This window comes from Eleutherodactylus coqui, chromosome 5, assembly GCF_035609145.1.
Source record: "Eleutherodactylus coqui strain aEleCoq1 chromosome 5, aEleCoq1.hap1, whole genome shotgun sequence".
Classification (NCBI taxonomy): domain Eukaryota; kingdom Metazoa; phylum Chordata; class Amphibia; order Anura; family Eleutherodactylidae; genus Eleutherodactylus; species Eleutherodactylus coqui.
Window position 1 is genome coordinate 210,018,162 of NC_089841.1, and position 20,439 is coordinate 210,038,600.

The 20,439-nt window shown below is 42.3% G+C and overlaps 1 protein-coding gene across 1 annotated transcript in view; it reads left to right on the plus strand.

Annotated features, from left to right (window-relative positions):
- LOC136628328 (guanine nucleotide-binding protein G(q) subunit alpha) overlaps positions 1 to 20,439 on the plus strand; it is a 66,234-nt gene that overhangs the window by 11,015 nt on the left and 34,780 nt on the right. The window contains exon 2 of the mRNA XM_066604144.1: positions 12,664 to 12,848. Coding sequence (XP_066460241.1) covers positions 12,664 to 12,848 — 185 coding nt within the window. The remainder of the gene's footprint in view (positions 1 to 12,663; positions 12,849 to 20,439) is intronic.

Below are 20,439 nucleotides of genomic sequence, written 5' to 3' on the forward strand. Positions count from 1 at the left end.
GGGGATAAATGGAGACTAGAGCTCTGTCAATTGAAAAAACAAAAATGCTATGGCTGTCGGAAGGCAGCAACGCAAATGCACTTTTTTTTCTTCTTTTTCTTAATGTTCTACATTATTTGTGCCCAAGATGACGCCATTATAACACAACGTGTCCTGCAAGAAGCCGACTCATATGGCTATGATGATGGAATGCAAGCTATGAGAAAAACTGAATTGGTTGGGCCCAAAATTGGCTGTCAGTAAGGGGTTAAAGGGGTTGTCTCGCGCCGAAACTGGGTTTTTTTTTTCCATAGGCCCCCCGTTCGGCGCAGGACAACCACAAGGGATGTGTTAAAAAAAACCAAACAACATATTACTTACCCGAATCCCCGCTCTGCGACGTCTTCCTTCTTCTTTCTTCTTCCTTCACCAAGATAGCCGCCGGGATCTTCACCCACGATGCACCGCGGGTCCTTTCCCATGGTGCACCGTGGGCTCTGTGCGGTCAATTGCTGATTCCAGCCTCCTGATTGGCTGGAATCGGCACACGTGACAGGGTGGAGCTACGTGATGACGCGTAGAAGGGGGCAGAGCCAGAACGCCGCTCCTGCCTGGACCTAGGAGAAGGGGAGAAGACCGCACAGCCGAGCGCATCTAAAAAAGCAAGAAGACATCAGAATTAGACGGATCCATGGCGACGGGGACGCCAGCAACGGAGCAGGTAAGTGAATAACTTCTGTATGGCTCATATTTAATGCACGATGTACATTACAAAGTGCATTAATATGGCCATACAGAAGTGTATAACACCACTTGCTGCCGCGAGACAACCCCTTTAAGAATAATATTTGAGTAGTTGTAAAAATTCTGTATTTTTGACAGGAGTATACAGGCCTCTGTGTTGGATATTAAACATGTTAAGGTTCATTTTGCCCTTTTTTTTTTTTTATTTCATTTTTTTTTTAAATTTTTTTTTAAAAGCGCCACATTTTTAGTGGTATTTTTTTGGTGTTTTTGTTTTTTGTTTTTTTTTTAAAGGTTTTTATTGATATATATATTTTATATAAACTTATATTTCTCTCATTTAGAACATGCAAATGTTTTTTTTTTTGTCTCCTTTTTTTTAAATTTTTTTTTCTTTTTCCCCCTTTAGAGAAGTAATGATTCCCACGGATGTGTAGGGTTACGGCTGTATGGGACATATATCCTGCAGTAGGATAAGTTGCTTTGAATCTGCTGTAAGATCCGCATGTGTTATGCGCCGATGAGCCCCGACGTTGTCCGTTGAGCCGACTACTGCTCATTGTGTGCCCTCGCGCTGTCCATAATGAGAGGGCAGCGAGGGAACAGGAGTCTAATGGAGTTTGACGTTTGGGACTCCTAACCTTAGTTTTGAGGCTTGTAGGACCTGACCAGTTCCCTTTAATAATTGTCATTACGTCAATTGGTGACCAGTATGCTTTTTAGTACGGTTTTTTTTTAACACTATGTAGTCATTTTTGCAAGAATGTTCACCTTGACTCCCCTTCAGGACATGACGATGAGTAGTCTGTGGGTACGACTACATGGCTCAGGTAGACTTGTGACATATTACACACAAGTTATACCCTGTTGTAAACAACTTTATCTTATTACTCAATGTGGCGGCACGGAGATGACCGTTATTTGTAGGCCTTATGAAAGGGGTTTCTGTGGCTGAGCAGAGGGCACAGCAGTGCGCCATGTGCCTCATGTTGGCTCGTTCTCGGGTTCTGTGTAATGGCTTTGGCAGGCCGGCCTGGGAATGCACACTACTGACTTGTTTTTCCTGTTGTCTCGAGTATCCTCTCTCATACATAGAGCAGCAAACGAAAGGAGTTTTTTGGTCTGTTTTCCACTACCTACATGGCTCTATACTTTAAGCCGTTTAGGACCAGCCACTGTATATATACGGCGGCTGGTCCTGGGCTTAGAGGACCACCAATTACAGCGGTGCTCTAAGTCTTCGGCCTCTGCAATCAGTCAGAGGCAGGTAAGGGTTATCAGCTGTTAGTGACAGCTGATAACCCAGAGCAGAAGGCAGGAGGGGTTTTTAACCCTTCCTGCCTTCTGCTTCCCAGATATACAGTGCTCAATGAGCAATGTATGGGCAAAGTGAAAGTAAGAAGTACTTTCACTACGGGAGCCTGAGAGGGGGGCGTCAGCTGATTAGCGGGGATCCCGGCTGGCAGACCCCTGCAGACGGGACATTTATCTTATAAAGCTCTCCAATATACTATGAGGTGTGTCGTCTACAGCCTTTCCACAGAAAGGGAAATGGTACTTGTGGCCGAACCAAAAGGATTTTGTATTCTGCTTTTTTGTGAGGCGTTTCATGCATCATTTAACCCCCTCACTGCTGCAACTAGTTTTGGTCTTTATGATGCAGCAATTTTTTAATGTGTTTTTCTTCTTCCCTTTTTAACGTTCCCCTTGACGATCCATTTCCTCCGTCTACAGGCTTGGGTGCTGCAGCCATTATTTATCATTGCTTCTAGGTAGGATCGGCCAATTAATTGAATTCAATTAAGTCATTTTGCTAAGACCTAATTCTAACTTCCAGCAGAATCGGGAAATGGATATTAGCTCTTCCCCTATAGGTTTAGCTAACAGGCGGAGGGACGTGGGGTGTGCCGGACTCCAGGGTGCGTGTTTTTGGGGGAGGACTGTATACACAGGCTGTTTTCCACTGAGCTGCTATGTTTGCTTCTAGCTGCTGTCAGATATGTTGGGCCAATTTATGGGCCTGGTTCCAAAAGGGGCTTTCTTGACTGTTACTTTTAACCCCTTAAGGATGCGGCCTTTTTTTTTTTTCCCCAGCCCTCCTTTCCTTAAAAAAAAAACAAAAAAAACGTAACTCCTTATTTCTTAACGTTTTTTGCAGGATGAGTTTAATAGTGCTATTTAATGTACCATATCATGTACTGAAAAACAGTTGGAGTAAAATGAAAAAAAGACATTCCACCATCTTTCAGTGCGTCTTTGTTTCTATGGCGCACAAACTGCAACAAAAACGACATGATAACTTTATTCTATGGGTCAATACGATTACTACGATACCAAACATGTAGGGTGTTTTTTGTTTGTTTTTTAATTTCTGTACTACTTTTTTATTTCTTTTTCAGACATTTAATATTTTAAAATTATTTTCGGCCGCCATCTTCTGCGCTCAATAACTTTTTTTTTTTTTTTTTTAATATTTCTGGCGACGTAGTTATGTGAGGGCTCATTTTTTGTGAGGGGAGCAGGAAGGGGAATCCATGCGGCCCACTGTCTCCATCACTGGGCGGCTCCAAAAAGCATCTGGTGGACCCCATTGACCTTAATGGGGTCCGCCCACTTTCCACCCAAATTTTGTACGGAAGAAAAAGCGCTTTGATTGTTGCGCTTTATTCTTCTGGCACTTTCAGCCGTATCTGTGACGAGGCCTCCGGCCTGAAGTTCCAAGGCAGATGTGAAGCCGCCCTAAAAATGTAGGGATGTTTTTAGAAGGCAAAAATTAATTACACATGATTTACATTCGTAAACTTTTTAATTTTAATATTCCTTTTTATAGGGTCTGTGACAAGGAATGTCCTTGGTATAACTCTTCTATTTATTATTAAATACGGAACAATTTTTAAAGTTTTTTTTGTTTGTTTTTTTTCCCTTTTGTACGTCTTGTGGTTTTTACCCAAAGGCTCTGGCTCAGCAACTTTTTGAAAGCTCTTTCAATTCAATGTTGTATGAACTCGGTCATTTTAGTGTATTAATCGGGTTTCTTTAGAACTCCCTGAAATGAATTTTAGCAGTTATTTTAAATTTATTGAATCTTTTGAGTCGGTCTTTATGGAACCTTTCCATCAGCACACAGTAAAAGAAGCCACGCAACTATGAACCACTGTGATACCTCGAATGGCAGATTTATTCCAAGACTGCAATGATTAATACTTAGAGGGGGTCTCTGGAACATATACTTGTCACTGGTAATTCTGTAATTTCCGGCTACAGTCCCTAAACTACTATTAAATCTGTTTTCAGATGATTACTCAAAATTGTAGTTCAAAATGGCCACCTCTTTCCTCCCAATGACCATTATACACAGAAAACGGGAACTTGAAAATCCGTAGATAGAAAAATGCAGACTTTTGCCGAAGGAACATGTTTCTGACAACTATGCTTTAGAAACACATTGAAGGATCTGTGGATATATGAATTGCGCAGTGCCTAAAGCCTCAGTCGTAGAATCCACTGCAGTCTCCATTGAGATGCTTTATTCGCTAGAAGCAGTTTTTTTTTCCTAAGGGCTCGTTCACATGAGTAAATTTGCACGGCGTATTACACGCGCATCAGGATTTCAATGGGTTTGTTCACTTGAGCGCTTTTTTTTAAACATGTAATCGCGAAAAAAAATATGCAACACGACCTATCTTGCTTGGAATCAATGGGCACGACCTACGCAGAGCACCTTCGTATTCGCTATGCACAAAAGCAGTGTGATTTTGTGCGTAGTTTTTGTGTGCCAAAACGCGCAACGCATGGACGCACACAAATGCTCGCGGGCGGAAGCAAATTTTCGGTCACGCAGTCTGCATATTTGCGCAGCCGGTATGTGCTTATGCCTGTAGGAGCCCGGGTTTCAATAAACTTTTACTCGTGTTCCGCTCAGAATTCATTTTATTGTGGCTTTATGAGATTGTAGATGGAAAAGTTCTCACTCTGGCGCCTCTCGAAATGCAGGTAAAAACTGTAATTTAAAGGTAAAAAAGGTATAATATGTTGTCCCATAATGGTACCTCTAAAACAAGCCCTTATACAGCGCTGTCCATAAAAAAGTAAGAAAATGAACTATGGGTCGTTGGATGTCGCAATGCCAAAAACACAAATTATTTTCCCAAATAGTTTTTTTTTTTTATTGCGCAAAAGTTGGAGGGGGGGGGGGGGTGGAACTGGTGTTCTTTCACCTTATCACTACAAAAAACTATACAAATAATACAAAACATATGTAACCCAAAATGGTAACCATAAAAGCTACAGCTTGACACAGACAAGCCCTCATACCACAAAGTCGAATGAAAATTAAAAACATTCGGCTTTTAAAAAGCGGAGATGACAATCTCAAAAACATCCTGAAGTCCCAAACTGGGCTCCGGCCACACAGGGGTGATGTGTTGCTTTAACCCTTTCCAATCCCTAGTCTGCCCTCCTGCAGATGTTATGATTTAAGGCTGTACAGCTCCGATGTTGGAAGACGTCCATCGGGGGTTTCTTACTGTATATTGCCAGCCTCTGCTGTCGGAGCCTATTCAATGTGTCACCTCATGCAGTACCGGCTTTAGCCAGCATATAGCGCCATTGTATAACGGCAGAAAGAGTAAGCCCCCTTGGAAAACCAGGATAAAAATTGGATTGGAAGGGGTTAATATGCAACCTAATTATATAGGCGATAGGATCTGATGGAAGAATCCGCTGCCCCAGACTTCTCTTATACAGTTCTTGCAGAGATGTATGGAAACCTTTAAGCAGACCTCATAAATGATGAAACTGTGAAGTCACAATATGAGGGCAAAATGGGATTTGATGTTTGCTGTAGGAGTTTGGATGGGTTCTCGGAGAAGCTAAAGCACCGCACTGAGAGACGTGAATGGTGTTGTGCGCCATCCATTGGCTTTTAACGAGTTTACATTTTTTTAAAACCTTGTAACAACAACAGATATAATATGGAACATCACTTTATCCAGATCTCCATAAACCTCGCCTCACTCGTCTCACTTATAGTTCTTAGAAACATTACAGGGAAATGTGGATTGCAGTGACAGTCTAGACGGTAAGTAATTTACATCCACTCTGATGCCAGTCCGCCTCATTCAAATACAATATATATATTAACCCTTTCCAATCCACCGACTCACGTCTTCCTACATTCTGATTGCAGCTTGTACAGCTCCAATGTCAGAAGACGTCCGACAGGGTATTCTTACCGTCCTTTGCCAGATGGCACCATTGTATAACAGCAAAAGGAGAGCCTTTTAGGAAACCCTGGATCCAAAATTGGATTGGAAAGGATTATATTATGAATATGCAGAGTGGCGCACTGGAGACTCAAGAAGAGGATAACCATTCTATTGGCAGTGCGTTTCAACGCCACACCAGCGTCTTCATCAGGACTTCCATGTACATGACAAGCTAAAGTCCAATATTTAAAAAGCCACCGGCGACACTACGAGTGATATCCGAGTCACATGACTTGTCATATGACCACAAGGATCTTTAAACAGCCGTAACCGAAAGGAAAGCTTTAATTACAAAGGGAATAACCACTAATAAAAATACATAGATGACGCAGTGCTAAAACAAGTTGATCGAGGAGACGAACGCCAGCTAATGGGAGAATTGTGTTATCGGTGTACATATGCTGCAGGATGAGGGCTAACGCAGTATTCCAAAAGTCATAGTCAAAGCCGCGGGTGACGTCCGGTCATGTGACATCACAGGACCGCGAAGACCTTTATACAACAATAAATAATAAAAGAGCAGGATTATGTTACAAAGTACATAATAACTGATAAGAACTTGGATAAGGCATTGAAACGGAGGATAGATCAATGGGGATAATTAACTAATATAATCGGGACGCTCACAAGCCAATGGGGGGGAGGGGAGAAACTGATTAGAATGACCCATGTAGGAATCCAAACCAATGTTTTAATGAAGTGAATACAAAAATATTATTTTTAATTTCATAGTCGGGAAGAATTGTGTAACCGCAGGTCCGAAGAGCAACAATATTACAGTAGAACAATATGGCTTGCAGTTTTGTTTTTTATTTCACGTCAGTGAAGATACGCAAAGATTGTGTGTGTGTACGCTAGATGGACGATTCAAGACGCCCATAGGGATGCATGGGCGCCTGCAGCTTAATTAAAGCATGCAGATTTGTTTTGCGGACCACCTTCTGATTCAGAAAACCGCAGCATGTTCAATTTTGCTGCGGAACCCGCACGGAAGGCTTCCATTGAAGTCAGTTGAACTGGCCTTTCCGCAATTCATTGGCACCACGGTGAAGAAAGAAGATCCGCCCGTGGACGCAGAAGAAAATGTCCTCGGGTAAAAAAAAAAATGTCCTCAGCCGCGGGCAGGGTCGGATCCTGCTGTGGGCGCCCGTGGGCAGAATCCGACCCGCCCGTGAACATGAGACCTTATTGTTTAATCGAACTTTGGCAACCCTTTTAAAGTTTTCCGACAATATATATATTTTTCATACTATTGTACAACCCTTTTAATGAAAGTTATTGTTTACTTGAAGGATCAAGCCAATTTTTGGGTCTCTTATGTTGCTCTTCAATAGCTCAGACGGAAGAGAGTCCGATGTGGTTGTTGGCCGCACGCCACGGAACAGAATCTTCTTGTGTTTACAGAACTGTTAGCACATGTGAAGTGGATCCTTTTATTTGGACTTGCATTTGTCTGAATCTTCTACAAGACTGTTTCATATCCTCATACTTTTTATTTCTGTTTTAGTTAGTAAATGTGCATTAATATATGTATTTGCGATATAAACGTATACTTTCATATAGAAGTGTAGCACTGCTTGTGTTTAGAAAACTAAATGTAGCAAAGTGTTCCTTTTTTGATTTAGGCATGTGATAAAATTATTAAAGAGACTGTCACCTAACTGTAACCCTATAATCTAAACTTCCGGGATGAAAGTAGGTGACCCGCTGAGTCCACGGTGCCATGCAGGGAAACATCGCTAATGTGTATGACCCCATTCAAATAAATGGGGTTCATATTTGTGTTTCGTAACGCACTAATCTTGCGTGATTTACTCGGCCGTGTGAAAATGGCCTTACTGATACTAATGGAAAGCAGCTGGAGGGTAAATTTGATAAAAAGACAGTGTATAACAAGAGCATGTTATAAAGCGGCAAAGATGGTCAGAGGTTCACCAATCTGTGAAAAACGGCATCTAGAAACTATGGAACCATTTCAAAAAAGTTTTCCGCAATATAAAATTGTGACGACTTTGAATATCCCACCCTGTGCAGTACATAATATAAAAAAATTCAGAGTATGGAGATATTCATGTGCACAATGGACAAGACCAATGGTAAATATTGGATGATCGAGATCTATGGGCCCTCATGCGTCACTGCATTAAAAACAGGCATGATTCTGTAATGCAAATCACTGTATGGGCTCAGAAATACTCCCAAAAATCATTGTTCGTTAGATGAAGCCATACATCGACATAATCCAAAACCGCCAGCGTCTTCTATGGGCCAAAGCTCATTTAAAATGGACTGAGGCAAAATGGAAACCGGTCCTGTGGTCAGAGGAACCAAAATTTTTGGAAGCTAGACAATGCTAAACGACATACTGCATCCATTACAACAGCATGACTCCACAGAAGTAGAGTCTGGGTGCTGAACTGGCTGCCCGCAGTCCAGAACTTTCATCAATGGAAAACATTTGGGACCTTATGAAACAAAAAATCCAGCAAAAAAGACCCAGGACTGTTGAGCAGCTAGAATCCTACATCAGACAAGAATGAGACAACCTTCCTCTCTCCCAAAACTCCAGCAATCGGTCTTCTCACTTCCCAGACATTTACAGACTTCCGTAAAAAGAGCTGGCGCTACACAATGGTAGACAGGACCCTGGCTCAAATTTTTTTGAGATGTGTTGCTGCCATCAATTTCCAAATGAATTCATTTTAAAAAAAATTTTAAAAGTGTCTCTACTTCACCTTCCAATGTTCTATTGCCCATAAAATGTGGTTATATGAGCTTCCCAAATCATTTAAAAAAAATATATATTCTACAGTGTCCCAACTTGGGTTGTAGAATGAGGCCCATCAGGCTTCTGTCGTGGCTCTGCATTAAACTGAACACAATGGCACAGCATGCTCTGTGAATATAGCCCTATGCTGGTATATTCTCATGTCATTTTCTTTTGGCGGGTGGGAAGGGGGTGGAGTGACTAACTTTTTTTTTTTTTTCCAACTAACTGTTCATTCAGCCACAGACTGCTCTGTTAGTTGCAGATGAGCCATTTAGTTATATAATAGTTGCTGGTTTATCATTCATTTCCTCAGGGAAGTACAAATTGAAACTTGTTTGTTGCTCATTTCCTTTATCTTGTAATGATCTTGTTGAAGTGTCAGCGCTGCTGCATCAGCAGTTTCATCACATCTCACAGACCGACTTCATTGGCTCATGGTGTATCTAGTGAGAATACGGTATCAGACAGATATTGCACTTGGAAACTCTGCAAGTTATTGTTTTTTTGTGATGTGTTCTGTGAGAAATGCATCGTTACACATACGTTTTGTGTGTGTTTTTTTTTGTTTTTTTTTTTAACGCCTTTTCATTAGGGCTGCAGTGCATGAGCTCAAGCTGAACAGACATGTGGTGTAACAAGAAAATGACCCCGCGCGCAAGCAGATCAACTAAACAATGGTTTAAAAAAAGTGGTTTTGTGTTTGAATGCCCAAGTCAGAGTCCTGACTTTAACCACTTTGAGATGCTATGACATGATCCGAAGAGGGCTGTGTGCACAAGGCATCCCAGAAATATTGATGAACTGAAACACATATGCAGAGAGGAATGGTCTGAAATTCACTCTCAACATTCTGCAGATCTTATTTGTAACTACAGGAAACATTTGGTGGAGGTGATTACTTGGAAAGGGGGAATTTCCAGGTTATAACATTCAAGGGCTCACTTTCTTTTTCTTCCTGCGCCGGGATGCTTACGCAATGTGCTTGATAAGACATGAATGGGACGACTGTTTGTGTTATTAGTTTAGTGTGTTTGTGTACAGTATTGGCTTGGATAACAATCGGACCACATTTTATTAGTAATCCATGCAGAAATCCAGGTAATTTCGAAGGGTTCACATACTTTTTTTCTTTTAATTGTAGCTTCACGAATTTTAGCACGCAATCAATATTAGTTTGCATTATTTCATGGGCATTTAGGTAAATTCCATGTTTTACTTTAAGTGCATTTGTGCTAGTTTGCAGTGAGTATGAATGTTTGGCTCGCCTCTCTCGAAGAATATAAACACTGGAGTTGCAGTGAGGGCTATAACCAATCAGAGTTGGAATGGCTAAGCAGAATGAGGTCACATAATCGACCAATCGGCTGCTAAATCCTGTATTCCAGGAAGGGAGGGGGACAAGGGCAGATCCTGTAATAAATATTTATCTGCAGGGAACAATTTAGGTAATTATTGTACAGCAGGGCCTAAACTCTACTGCAAACCGAAACATGTCAATGCTACTCTTGTTAAACTATAGTGGTGTCTTGAAGCTGCAGGTCTGGCCTCCCTAGCCCACAGTGGTCAATGGTTATCGCTGCGTGCCGGCTGAACCCCAGTGGGGGGGTGTGGTCAGCGCATGTGGTCAGCTCAGTCCAATGCTGGCTAACTCAGGAACAATTAGCTGTAGGAACCTAAAACTTTGGAAATGTTTTTTTTTTTATACCATGGGTGTGTAATACACAAATTCTGAACAAAATCTGAGATACGAAGGTGGGGACTTTTTCTTGTTTTAGACCTCTTGACATGGAAAGACTTAGGCCTCATGTCCACGGGGAAAATCAGATCCGCTGCAGATGCTACATGTAGAATCTGCAGCGGGTCCCTCCTGCCCCGCGGACATGAGCGCCGAAAATAAGAATTTAAAAGCATTTACCATCCGGCGCGGGCGGAGAAGATCAGCTGTTCCTCACGGCCGGATCTTCATTTTCGGCCGGCGGATGAATTCCTGACGCCGGCGGCACGTCGCCGGCACGTCGCCGACGTGCCGGGCACATCCGCCGAGCCGAAGCAAGGAAGATGCGGCCGTGAGGAACAGCTGACCTTCCCCGCCCGCGCCGGATGGTAAATACTTTAAATTCCTATTTTAGGTCTCCCGCGGATCCGGACGGCTTCCATAGGCTTCAATAGAAGCCCGCGGGAGCCGTCCCCGCGGGAGACCCGCACGAAAATGGAGCATGGTCCGGATTTTTCCATGCTCCATTTTTTTTTAAATCCCTTTTATTGACGATCCGCGGGTATTTATCTACCCGCGGGTGGTCAATGCATCCCTATGGGGTGCGGATCCGCATGCGGGAGATCCGCTGCGGATCTTAAATCATATTTTGCCCGTGGACATGAGCCCTTAGTCCTTTTTTAGTATAACACTGTGCAACAAATTTTATTTAATTTATTTTTTTTAATTTTCGTAACAAAGTAATTATGTTTCTGTAAAATTAAAACCTCCTGATTTTCACTGGTAAAACTGAATAATAGCAGCACGTCTCATTATTTAACCCCTTAGTGACCAAGCATTTTTTTGTTTTAAATCATAACTCCCTTATTTACCCATCGACGTAGCTGTACGAGGGCTTGTATTTTGCAATAGTACTATTTTAATGTATCCTATAATGTACTGAAAAACTTTTAAAATGTTCTTAGTCGAGTGAAATGAAAAAAGCCCACGAAATTCCGCCATCTTTTGAAGCGTCTTGTTTCTACAAACAAGCGTACAAACTGCAACAACAATGACCTGATAACTTTATTCTATGGGTCAGTACGATTACTACGACACCAAACTTATCTAGTGGGGTGTCTTATTATTATTTTTTTCAAAGACCTTTAATTATTTTCCGTCGCCGTCTTCTGTGCGCAATAACTTTTTTAAATTTTTTTTTTTTTCCGTCCACATAGTTGTGCAAGGGCTCATTTATTATGGGACTTCCCATAGTTTGCGTTTAGTACCATTTTGTAATACATACAACTTTTTGATCACTTGTTATTGCTTTTTTTTTCCCCTTGGAGACAGAATGACCAAAAAAGCACATTTCTGGCATCCTTAAATTTTTTAGTTTTTTTTCGGACGACGTTCACTGTGCGGGGTAAATGATGCATTACTTTGATAGATTGGACTTTTACGGATGCAGCGAAACCAAACATGTATTCTTGTTTTAGGATTTTGATTCTTTTATGTAGTCTAACCAATCGCCTATAAAAACACAGCTCATTAATTACAACTTACTGGTGGATGATCCGCAGTGTTTACACTACATGGAAACATACCCTATATGTTACATAAACCTACCCTTATAGTGTTCAGTCAGCATGCAGTCTGTAACAGTGATTGTGAAATAGTTGCGCAATGACTTTTGTTGTTCTTTTTATGAAGCAAGGTTAATGGCGAGCCGACTGGATTAACTGTATAGGCAGATTTCCCAAAAAATGCAATACAGCGGCAATTGGGCTACATTATTCCCCATAACTGGAAAACCTTACGTGGCAGGAAAAAACGGATATCCTATTTGAATGCAGCGCACTAAAGTTACTATAAGCCGCCTATCAGCTTATTGGTTACAAGAATTGTGTTGCACAGTGTTATCGGCAGAAGGCTAACCAAAGTCGTAGTCAGTGAATGGCCCAGCGTTGTGGTCGGATGTGTGCGTTTGTGTATATGTAGGTATATATAGATAAATTCTCTATTCTCCTGTCTGAAATGAGAGACAGAATAGGGAATCTTCCCTCACAATGCAATAGACGTTACACTTTATGTGGCTGACGCGGCATCCAGAGTACTGTCTGTAAAGCCATCTCAGGGTTTTCTGTAATGTTCCCGGTCATCTCAGGTTTGTGTCATTTTAACTAATGAAGTATTTCTTTGTTCTTCAGGCACAGGAGAAAGTGGAAAAAGCACATTCATCAAGCAGATGAGGATTATCCATGGATCTGGTTACTCTGATGAAGATAAGAGGGGCTTCACTAAGCTGGTGTACCAGAACATATTCACAGCGATGCAAGCTATGATCCGGGCCATGGAGACCCTGAAGATCCCATACAAGTATGAACACAACAAGGTAAGCGGGACTCGCGTATCTTGGGAAACTAGATCGCTGCCTAAATAAAGGCGTTCTCTAGCTGCATGAAGTTGTGTTTTTTTTTGTTTGTTTGTTTTTTTACATTTTTTTTTTTTCTAAATCGCAATAGATTTCCGCTTGTGTGGAGGAAGCAGCGGATCTCCGTAGTAAATAATTGGCAGTATTTGCTGCTGATTTGTGGTGTGGATGCCGACCACGGATTCCGCAGCAAATATCCGCCTGTAAGCAGGAGCCCTTACCCTTGCAATTTCTCAGTTGATGGATCTGTGTGGTGCACTTCAGAAGGTAGTAGAATCCACCGAGATATCACTTAAAGCCTTTGGTTTATTTAAGCCGGTCACACAGTGCTACTAGCAGTTTAACCCTTTTGAATCCACTGTCTGGCGTCTGAAGACATTCTGATTGGAGCCTGTACAGCTCCGATGTTGGAAGATGTCCGGCAGGGTATTCTTGCTGTATATTACTGGCCGCTCTGTTGTCGGGGGGGCCTCTCCAGCAGTACTGGCTCCAGCCAGCAGATGGCACCATTGTGAAATGGCAGAAAGAGAAAGCCCCCTAGGAAACCCTAAATCCAAAATTGGATAGCAAAGGGTTAAAGCTAATTGCAGGGCTGCGTCGGCACGTTCAGCCCAGCAATGCTCTGTACAGCATGAAACCTAGCGGTGCGACTAGCGATGGCGGCCTAAGAAATAAGAAAGATGCACTGGTATCTGAACTGTGACTTTCTACCCTAAAGGCCTCGTTTACATGTATGTGATCAGTAATTTGCATCTTTTTTTAAAATTTATTTTTAAAGGGAAGGGGGTCATCAGAAAAGGACCTATTTTGTTTAAATCAAGTGTTGGAAGTACTTTTTTGAGTGCCTTTTTAAGGAAGCGTTCACCACGCTGTGTGACTACATCATGGGGTTCAGCCACAGCGGACAAAAACGCCACTAGGACAAACCTCTGAACAGCACCATTCACTTTCATTAGTGAGACGGACATCCCCTTGCTGTCCGTTTTTTACAAGGGTTCTGATTGTTTCCGTTGTATTTAGATTTTGTCCGTTTTATTCTTATAACTATTTAGCTTGTCTTATGTTTGGTTGTTGCCTTATATTTTTGGACGCACTGCATCTCGTTGTATTAAATCATAAAACGTTAATAAGCTTGGTCCTAGCTGCTCTGACGCTGTAACCTCTGATGATATTAACCCTTTGACAGCTTGAGAGCAGTGTGTGTCTATGCGATTCCTGTGGCCTTACCAAATGTAGTGGTGGTAAGTATCTGGAGGGGTATGGACTGTTGGGATGTGGTCCTATATTCATTATGCAGCCTGAGTAGAAGGTCAGTGCAAAAATGGAGGGAGTGAAAGAAATTAACCCTTTGCAGTCAAACCCACATCATGTGCTGGGAAGCTTTGTATACGACAACTATCTTCAGTTCAGCATTTTTTAGTATGTGTCATATTATCTACTGTAACTTGTATTTATTAGTCTGTAGATGGGGATCCTCTGGGACTTAAACATTGCTGACCTATGCTTAGGTTGGACTGTCAATTTCTGCTTCTCAGAACCCCACTAACCAGCTGTTTGAAGTGACTGCAGCACTCGGGTGATTGCTGCAGCCCCTACTCTGCATACCAAGCATATCTCGTAGCAGCAGTGCCTGATATAGCAGCCCAATTCCGTTCACTTCAATGAGACTGAGTTGCTCTCGGGCTACATAGCAAATGACTGCTACGTGGCTGGCCTGAGGAAAGACAGCAGTGCCCACTTGAGCACCGCGGTCTCTTCAAACAGCCGATTGACGGGGATCCTTAGGATAGATCATCAATATTTAAGTCCTAGAAAACTCTTGTAACTTTATAACTTTTTTTTCTGTTATCAGGCGTTTGAATCCATACAATTCTCAGTTTAGCTTTTATCTTGCTTTCTCAGTAACTTTCTCAATAAACAGTCCACTAAGGTCACATGATTGATAAGAAAGGCAGACGTCGTAAACTAAAAATAAAAAATCCTTTATTTTGTAGCATAAAGAAATCTTTTTCAGAGTGATAGATTTCTGTACAAAGCAATGCTGTATGCACACACCGTTGTGGAGTCCCTACAGCCCCTTACGCTAGCGATGGCTCAATACAGTATTTGTCTCAGATCAGGGCCTACTAGTAAATCTTACTTGCAGCTTTCTTCCACAATAACAAACAACATAGAAGGGCTGTATACACGTAGCCATGCAGCCTGCATAACTGCCATGGCCTCTAGGTGGCGTTTGGTGCTATCCAAGCTTCTTTAATTTATTTTCCCCACACCCAGCTACACTTGTTGATTGTCTCCCATGACCAACCCTGCTCTCCAGATGACTTGCTTTGCTCCTCAGCAGTATAACTTGGTTAAGGCCCATTTGCATGGAGCGATGATCACTCAAAAATCGTTTGAGTGAGAATCGTTGCATCAACACGCGCGGCCATCGTGCACTGCTAGCTGATCGTTAAATTCAGTCCAACCTAAAAATCGTCCTTCAGCCTTATCAGGGGGTCTCCGCGGGTAGTTCCCGCTGGAGAACAAAAGAACTGAAAGCAGATAAGAGCCCTCGGGGATAATAACTGCTTTCAGCTAAGGCTTCATTTGCACACTTAATTGCTCTTAAGTAGCTGAGTAGCTACTTAAAAGTTTATGCAAAATGATCGCTCAAAGCTGTTAAGCCCAACAATAATGCTCAATATACAACTTCTGGGATTAAGACCAATATCGACACATTATATCTTTTTAATTATCTCCAATGCTCCCATTTCCAAATTCTCTAATTGCATCTAAAGCTCATCGCTGAAGGGCCCTAATTATATCCTCAGACTTGGACAGCTCCGTGTCTCTACCAACATGAATGAGCGCCATGTCTTCTAGCACGCAGTGTTGAGGCTTGGTGTGAGGAGCAGAACGTCTGCAAACTTCTCTGTCTGGATCTCAATCACATTGAGCTTTTTTGGGAAGAACTAGAACACCATATCCACGCACGCCCAACACGCCCGTCATCCCCGCATCATTATCTAAAGCTTTGCTCGGGGAATGGAGACAAATCCCTTCTTACGTCTATCTGAATTTGGTGGAAAGCATGCCTAGAAGGATTACTGCAGTCATTGACCCCAAAGGTGGCCTAACCTCATAATAAAAAAATAAAAATAAACAAATTAAATCGAATTTCGTCACCTTCTATGTGTGTCCCAATATTTTTGTTAACCTAGTGTGTATTTTCCCTTTTTTTTCCCCTTTCTTTTACCCCTATGGAATTTATGTAAATGATGATATTTAGCTTTGTCCCTTATATTTCCATAGATACCACTGATTATTACGCATGGGTTATCCTTTGGTCTGTATTTAGAAAAAAATATTTTGACTGCTGTCTTTTTTTTTTGACATGGAAGGAAATGTTCATTATTATCTCTTTAGTGGCAGACATGGTGACCGATCGGCTGGTTTCCTGTAGGAGATAAATGGCGACCATAGCTTTCTATTACGGTACTTAGTAAATGTTCAAGTCATAAAATATGGAATAAGCACCTTTTTTTTCATTGGAAACTTCGAATTCAAATCTTTTGAGAGTATTTTTCACACAAAACAATTTAATTCTGTCGTCCTATTCGCTTTACATTGTGTTCTGCCCTAAAGTTTTGCCAAAGATGTTCTCTGACATATATTTAAAAGTTTAGTCCGTTATTGATCTGCACACATGGATATCTTATAGTTGGACCTTGTTCACATTTGCTCCAAAGGCTCGGTTCGGAACAGATCAGGCACAAAATCCTGGACAAAATAGCGCAGCCTGTTGCTCTTTCACCTAAGAAACACTGAGCTGTCTAACCGACCCCATTATTGTCAATGGTGTCCATTTGGCACTGCTCAGCTGGCATGTTCTAGTATTTACATTACTTGGCTCCAAGTATGGAGTCGAACCGAGCAACAAGAAGTGTGAAAGGGGCCTTATATAGGTTGAAGAAAAGGCACTGATCTATTCAGGTCAATTTTTTTTTTTAATTTATTTTTTTACTTTACATGAGTTGCTGGAATTAATCAGCGCCATTTGTTGTCCGATAAGCATTTAGCCCTTTTATTAACTCTTTTCAATCCACTGTCTGACCTCCAAAGACATTATGATTTAAGGCTGTACAGCTCCGATGTTGGAAGAGTTCCTTCGGGGTTCTCTTACTGTATATTGCCAGCCTCTCTGCTGTCGGAGCCTATCCAACGTGTCACCTCATGCAGTACTGGCTTGAGCCAGCAGATAGCGCTGTTGCATAATGGCAGAAAGAGTAAGCTCTCTAGGAAAACTGGGATACAAATTGGATTGGGAAGGGTTAAACACTGTCCTTGTAGTAATGGCAGGTCATTTCCATAGTTTAAATGCTCTCATTGTAAAGCACTCTGACCTGTAAAGATGTCCATATTGTGTCCCCCATGGAATGTCCCTAAAGCTATCGTAACTTCCTTGCAAAAGCGAAAAAACAAAAACCTGAGCCGCGACCAAACACATTTATATGTAAGTGAGATCACTTCTAGGACGTTTCCTTTCCAAGCTAAACAAGCCCAATTTTTCTAGCCTTTCTTTCGAAGAGATCTACCATTCCATTTAATCTCATCAACCCAAAACTGAATCCCGTACTCAAAGATTTGGTCTTGCAGGGAATAACTGGAGGGGTAATCATACATTGGGATCACAGGTTTTAAGTTCTCTTCATATAAACCCTAAAATGTTAATTGCTTTTGTAGCTACTGCTTGACATTTTAGTTCAGCCACTTAGCTTAGTTGTAACCAGAATACCCAATTCTCTTTGTTCTACTGTCCCCTGTTCTATGCCGTTTGGTGTATATACAGTAATGATTACTGCAGCCCAAGTGCATCGCTTTATACTTGCATCAGCATAAGGCTGAAGTCACAGAGCCCGCTCGGATTCCAACTGGGAGATCTCGCAGCGGAATCAGACCCTGTGCCACAGGAATTGACCCCTGCGTACCTGCCTGGTCTTCTCACTGCTCTACAGATGTTCCGGCTGGTGTGCCGCCGCACTTGCGCAGTGCAGAGAGTCGCACCGGTGATTACGCGGATCTGCTGCAACCCGTAACGGGACGGACATCATGCATTGACTGCAATAAAAGCCATCCGTACTAGAATAGGACATGCTGCGGTCTATCCCCCGCAAGCCTATAATCTGAGTTGATTTCTGCTTGTGAGAATGGGAAAGCATTTTGCTTAGCATGTCCTTTGGGCAGTATGTGCTGCGGGATCTGGAGGCAAACGCTCTGTAGGCGACTGCTCGGCCATGTGCTTCTGTAAAGTGTAGATGGATCACATCGGCTGCATGATCAACACAAGATTTGCACTTGCTTAATCTGCTATAAACCAGGCGTGTTGGTTGGGCACAACCTGCTTTTCATAAACCATTCTAATTTCTAGTTTATTCAAAGCTACATACAGTTGCAATAAAAACTATTCCCCCCACTGCAAATTAGATTGATTTGCCAAGTTTACAAACTTTTAGCTGGCTGTTTTTTTTTAAATTTTAAAGGGACTCCCCCCTTTTTTTTTCATATTTATTAATTTATTTATTTTTTTGCAGCCCTTTTAGGCCCAATGCCCATGGACAGATTTTCGCTGCAGAATTCGCGGACAGACCCTTTTTTTTTTTTTCCCCTCCCCGCTCGCGGGGGAGGAACACTGCAATGGAAGCCATCCGTCCTGCGGCACTTCCGCAGTGAGCACTGCAGAAGTATCGCGGGAATCTGCCTCATGCCCTGCACTGCGCATGCTCGCCATCCGAGACACTCTGGAGGTCACTGTTGGGGCACTGGGTCAGATTTTGCAATCTGAATCTGACCTGGCTGTGGATATGAGGCCTTACTGAGAGCACTGCAGTGTAGTGACGGGGTCATGTAATACATGCTGATTACAGTGATATGTATGAAGTAGTTTTGGAGAAACTTGCATTTTGTTAGTAGCCACACACAGAGGACCAGTCCTTGATATTCAGGAGCTGCAGCCCGCCTCGTCCTCCAGCCACTGATGATCAGCTTGTTGCACAGTATGCACAACGACGCTATGTCTGACGGACAGCGGCTGATTGGCCTGGGTCCTGAGCGTCCCACCGCCACCGATCGGATATTGATGATCCATCCTTGGAATTGGCCATTGGTAGTATACTCCCGCAAAGTCCCTTCAATGAGTTAAATAATTTGTATTATTATCTAACATTGGGTACTTCCCTATCTGGTCAAATTGACTTCCTTTAATTCCTGAACCTTTTGTTACTGGAGGATATAGACTTGCTTCACGATTCCTGTATCGCCTCATTTAGCTTCAGCACCCCTGTTTACCAGCACATCATCCCAACCTGTAAGACACAACTCTTCACTTAAAGGGGTTGTCCCATGAAAGACAGTGGGGTTATACACTTCTGTATGGCCATATTAATGCACTTTGTAATATACATCGTGCATTAAATATTGGCCATACAGAAGTTATACACTTACCCCCTCCGGTGTTGGCGTCCCCGTCTCCATAGCGCCGACTGAAGCCTTCTTCTCCCTCGATTAGACGCGCTTGCGCTGTCCGCTCTTCTGTTCTGTTGAATGGGGCCGCTCCGGCGCGCTCGCGCCGCACAGGTCTTCTGCGCATGCAGAGAATATACATATACGCAGAAGACCTGTGTGGCGCGAGCACGCCGGAGCGGCCCCATTCAACAGAACAGAAGAGCAGACTGCGCAAGCCCGTGTAATCAAAGGAGAAGAAGGCTTCGGTCGGCACCATGGAGACGCCAGCACCGGAGGGGGTAAGTGTATAACTTCTGTATGGCCAATATTTAATGCACGATGTATATTACAAAGGGCATTAATATGGCAATACAGAAGTGTATAACCCCACTTGCTTTCGCGGGACAACCCCTTTAATCTAAGAATGCCAGCCTGGTTACTGTGAATGAAGGGGAACGAGTCGAAACGATCTCAGACTCGCTGAGCGATGATTCTCTGCTGTAGAAGCAATCATCGCTGGGATGAGGGGCGGCTGTTGGGCATTGAAGTGCTTGACCGTCATCCCGCATAAAAGGGGCTTTAGTTGTCTCAAGTTTGCTTTTCGTAACTTATAGGTGTTTGTAGCTCTTTATATATAATATATATAATATCTCTCAACATTTAGGACTTGTATATACAGATGGTGGACGTGAAGGAGTTAAGATTTCTTCATATGCACTTTTTTTTGTGTTGGGGCTAGTAAAAAGACACTGTGATTTTTTTTTTTTTTTTTTTTTTTTTTGTTTTAATTTTTTTACTTTTGGCTTTTCTTTTTAAATGTGTTCAATTTTTAGGTATTTTTTTCCCCTCTATAGAGAATTATATGGGGAAAAAATCAAGGCATACCTAGAGCAAACTCTATCTTAAAAAATGCTGTAGAACCAAAAATCCCCAAAAGTTCAAAAACTCCACCAATGCAATAATGTTTTGGTCGTCTATTTTTTTTTTTTGGCCTATTGACCTACAGCGCACATCTGGCTATGCCACGTTTGATACACTGTGAAACCACCCCAATGGCTGACAATATAAT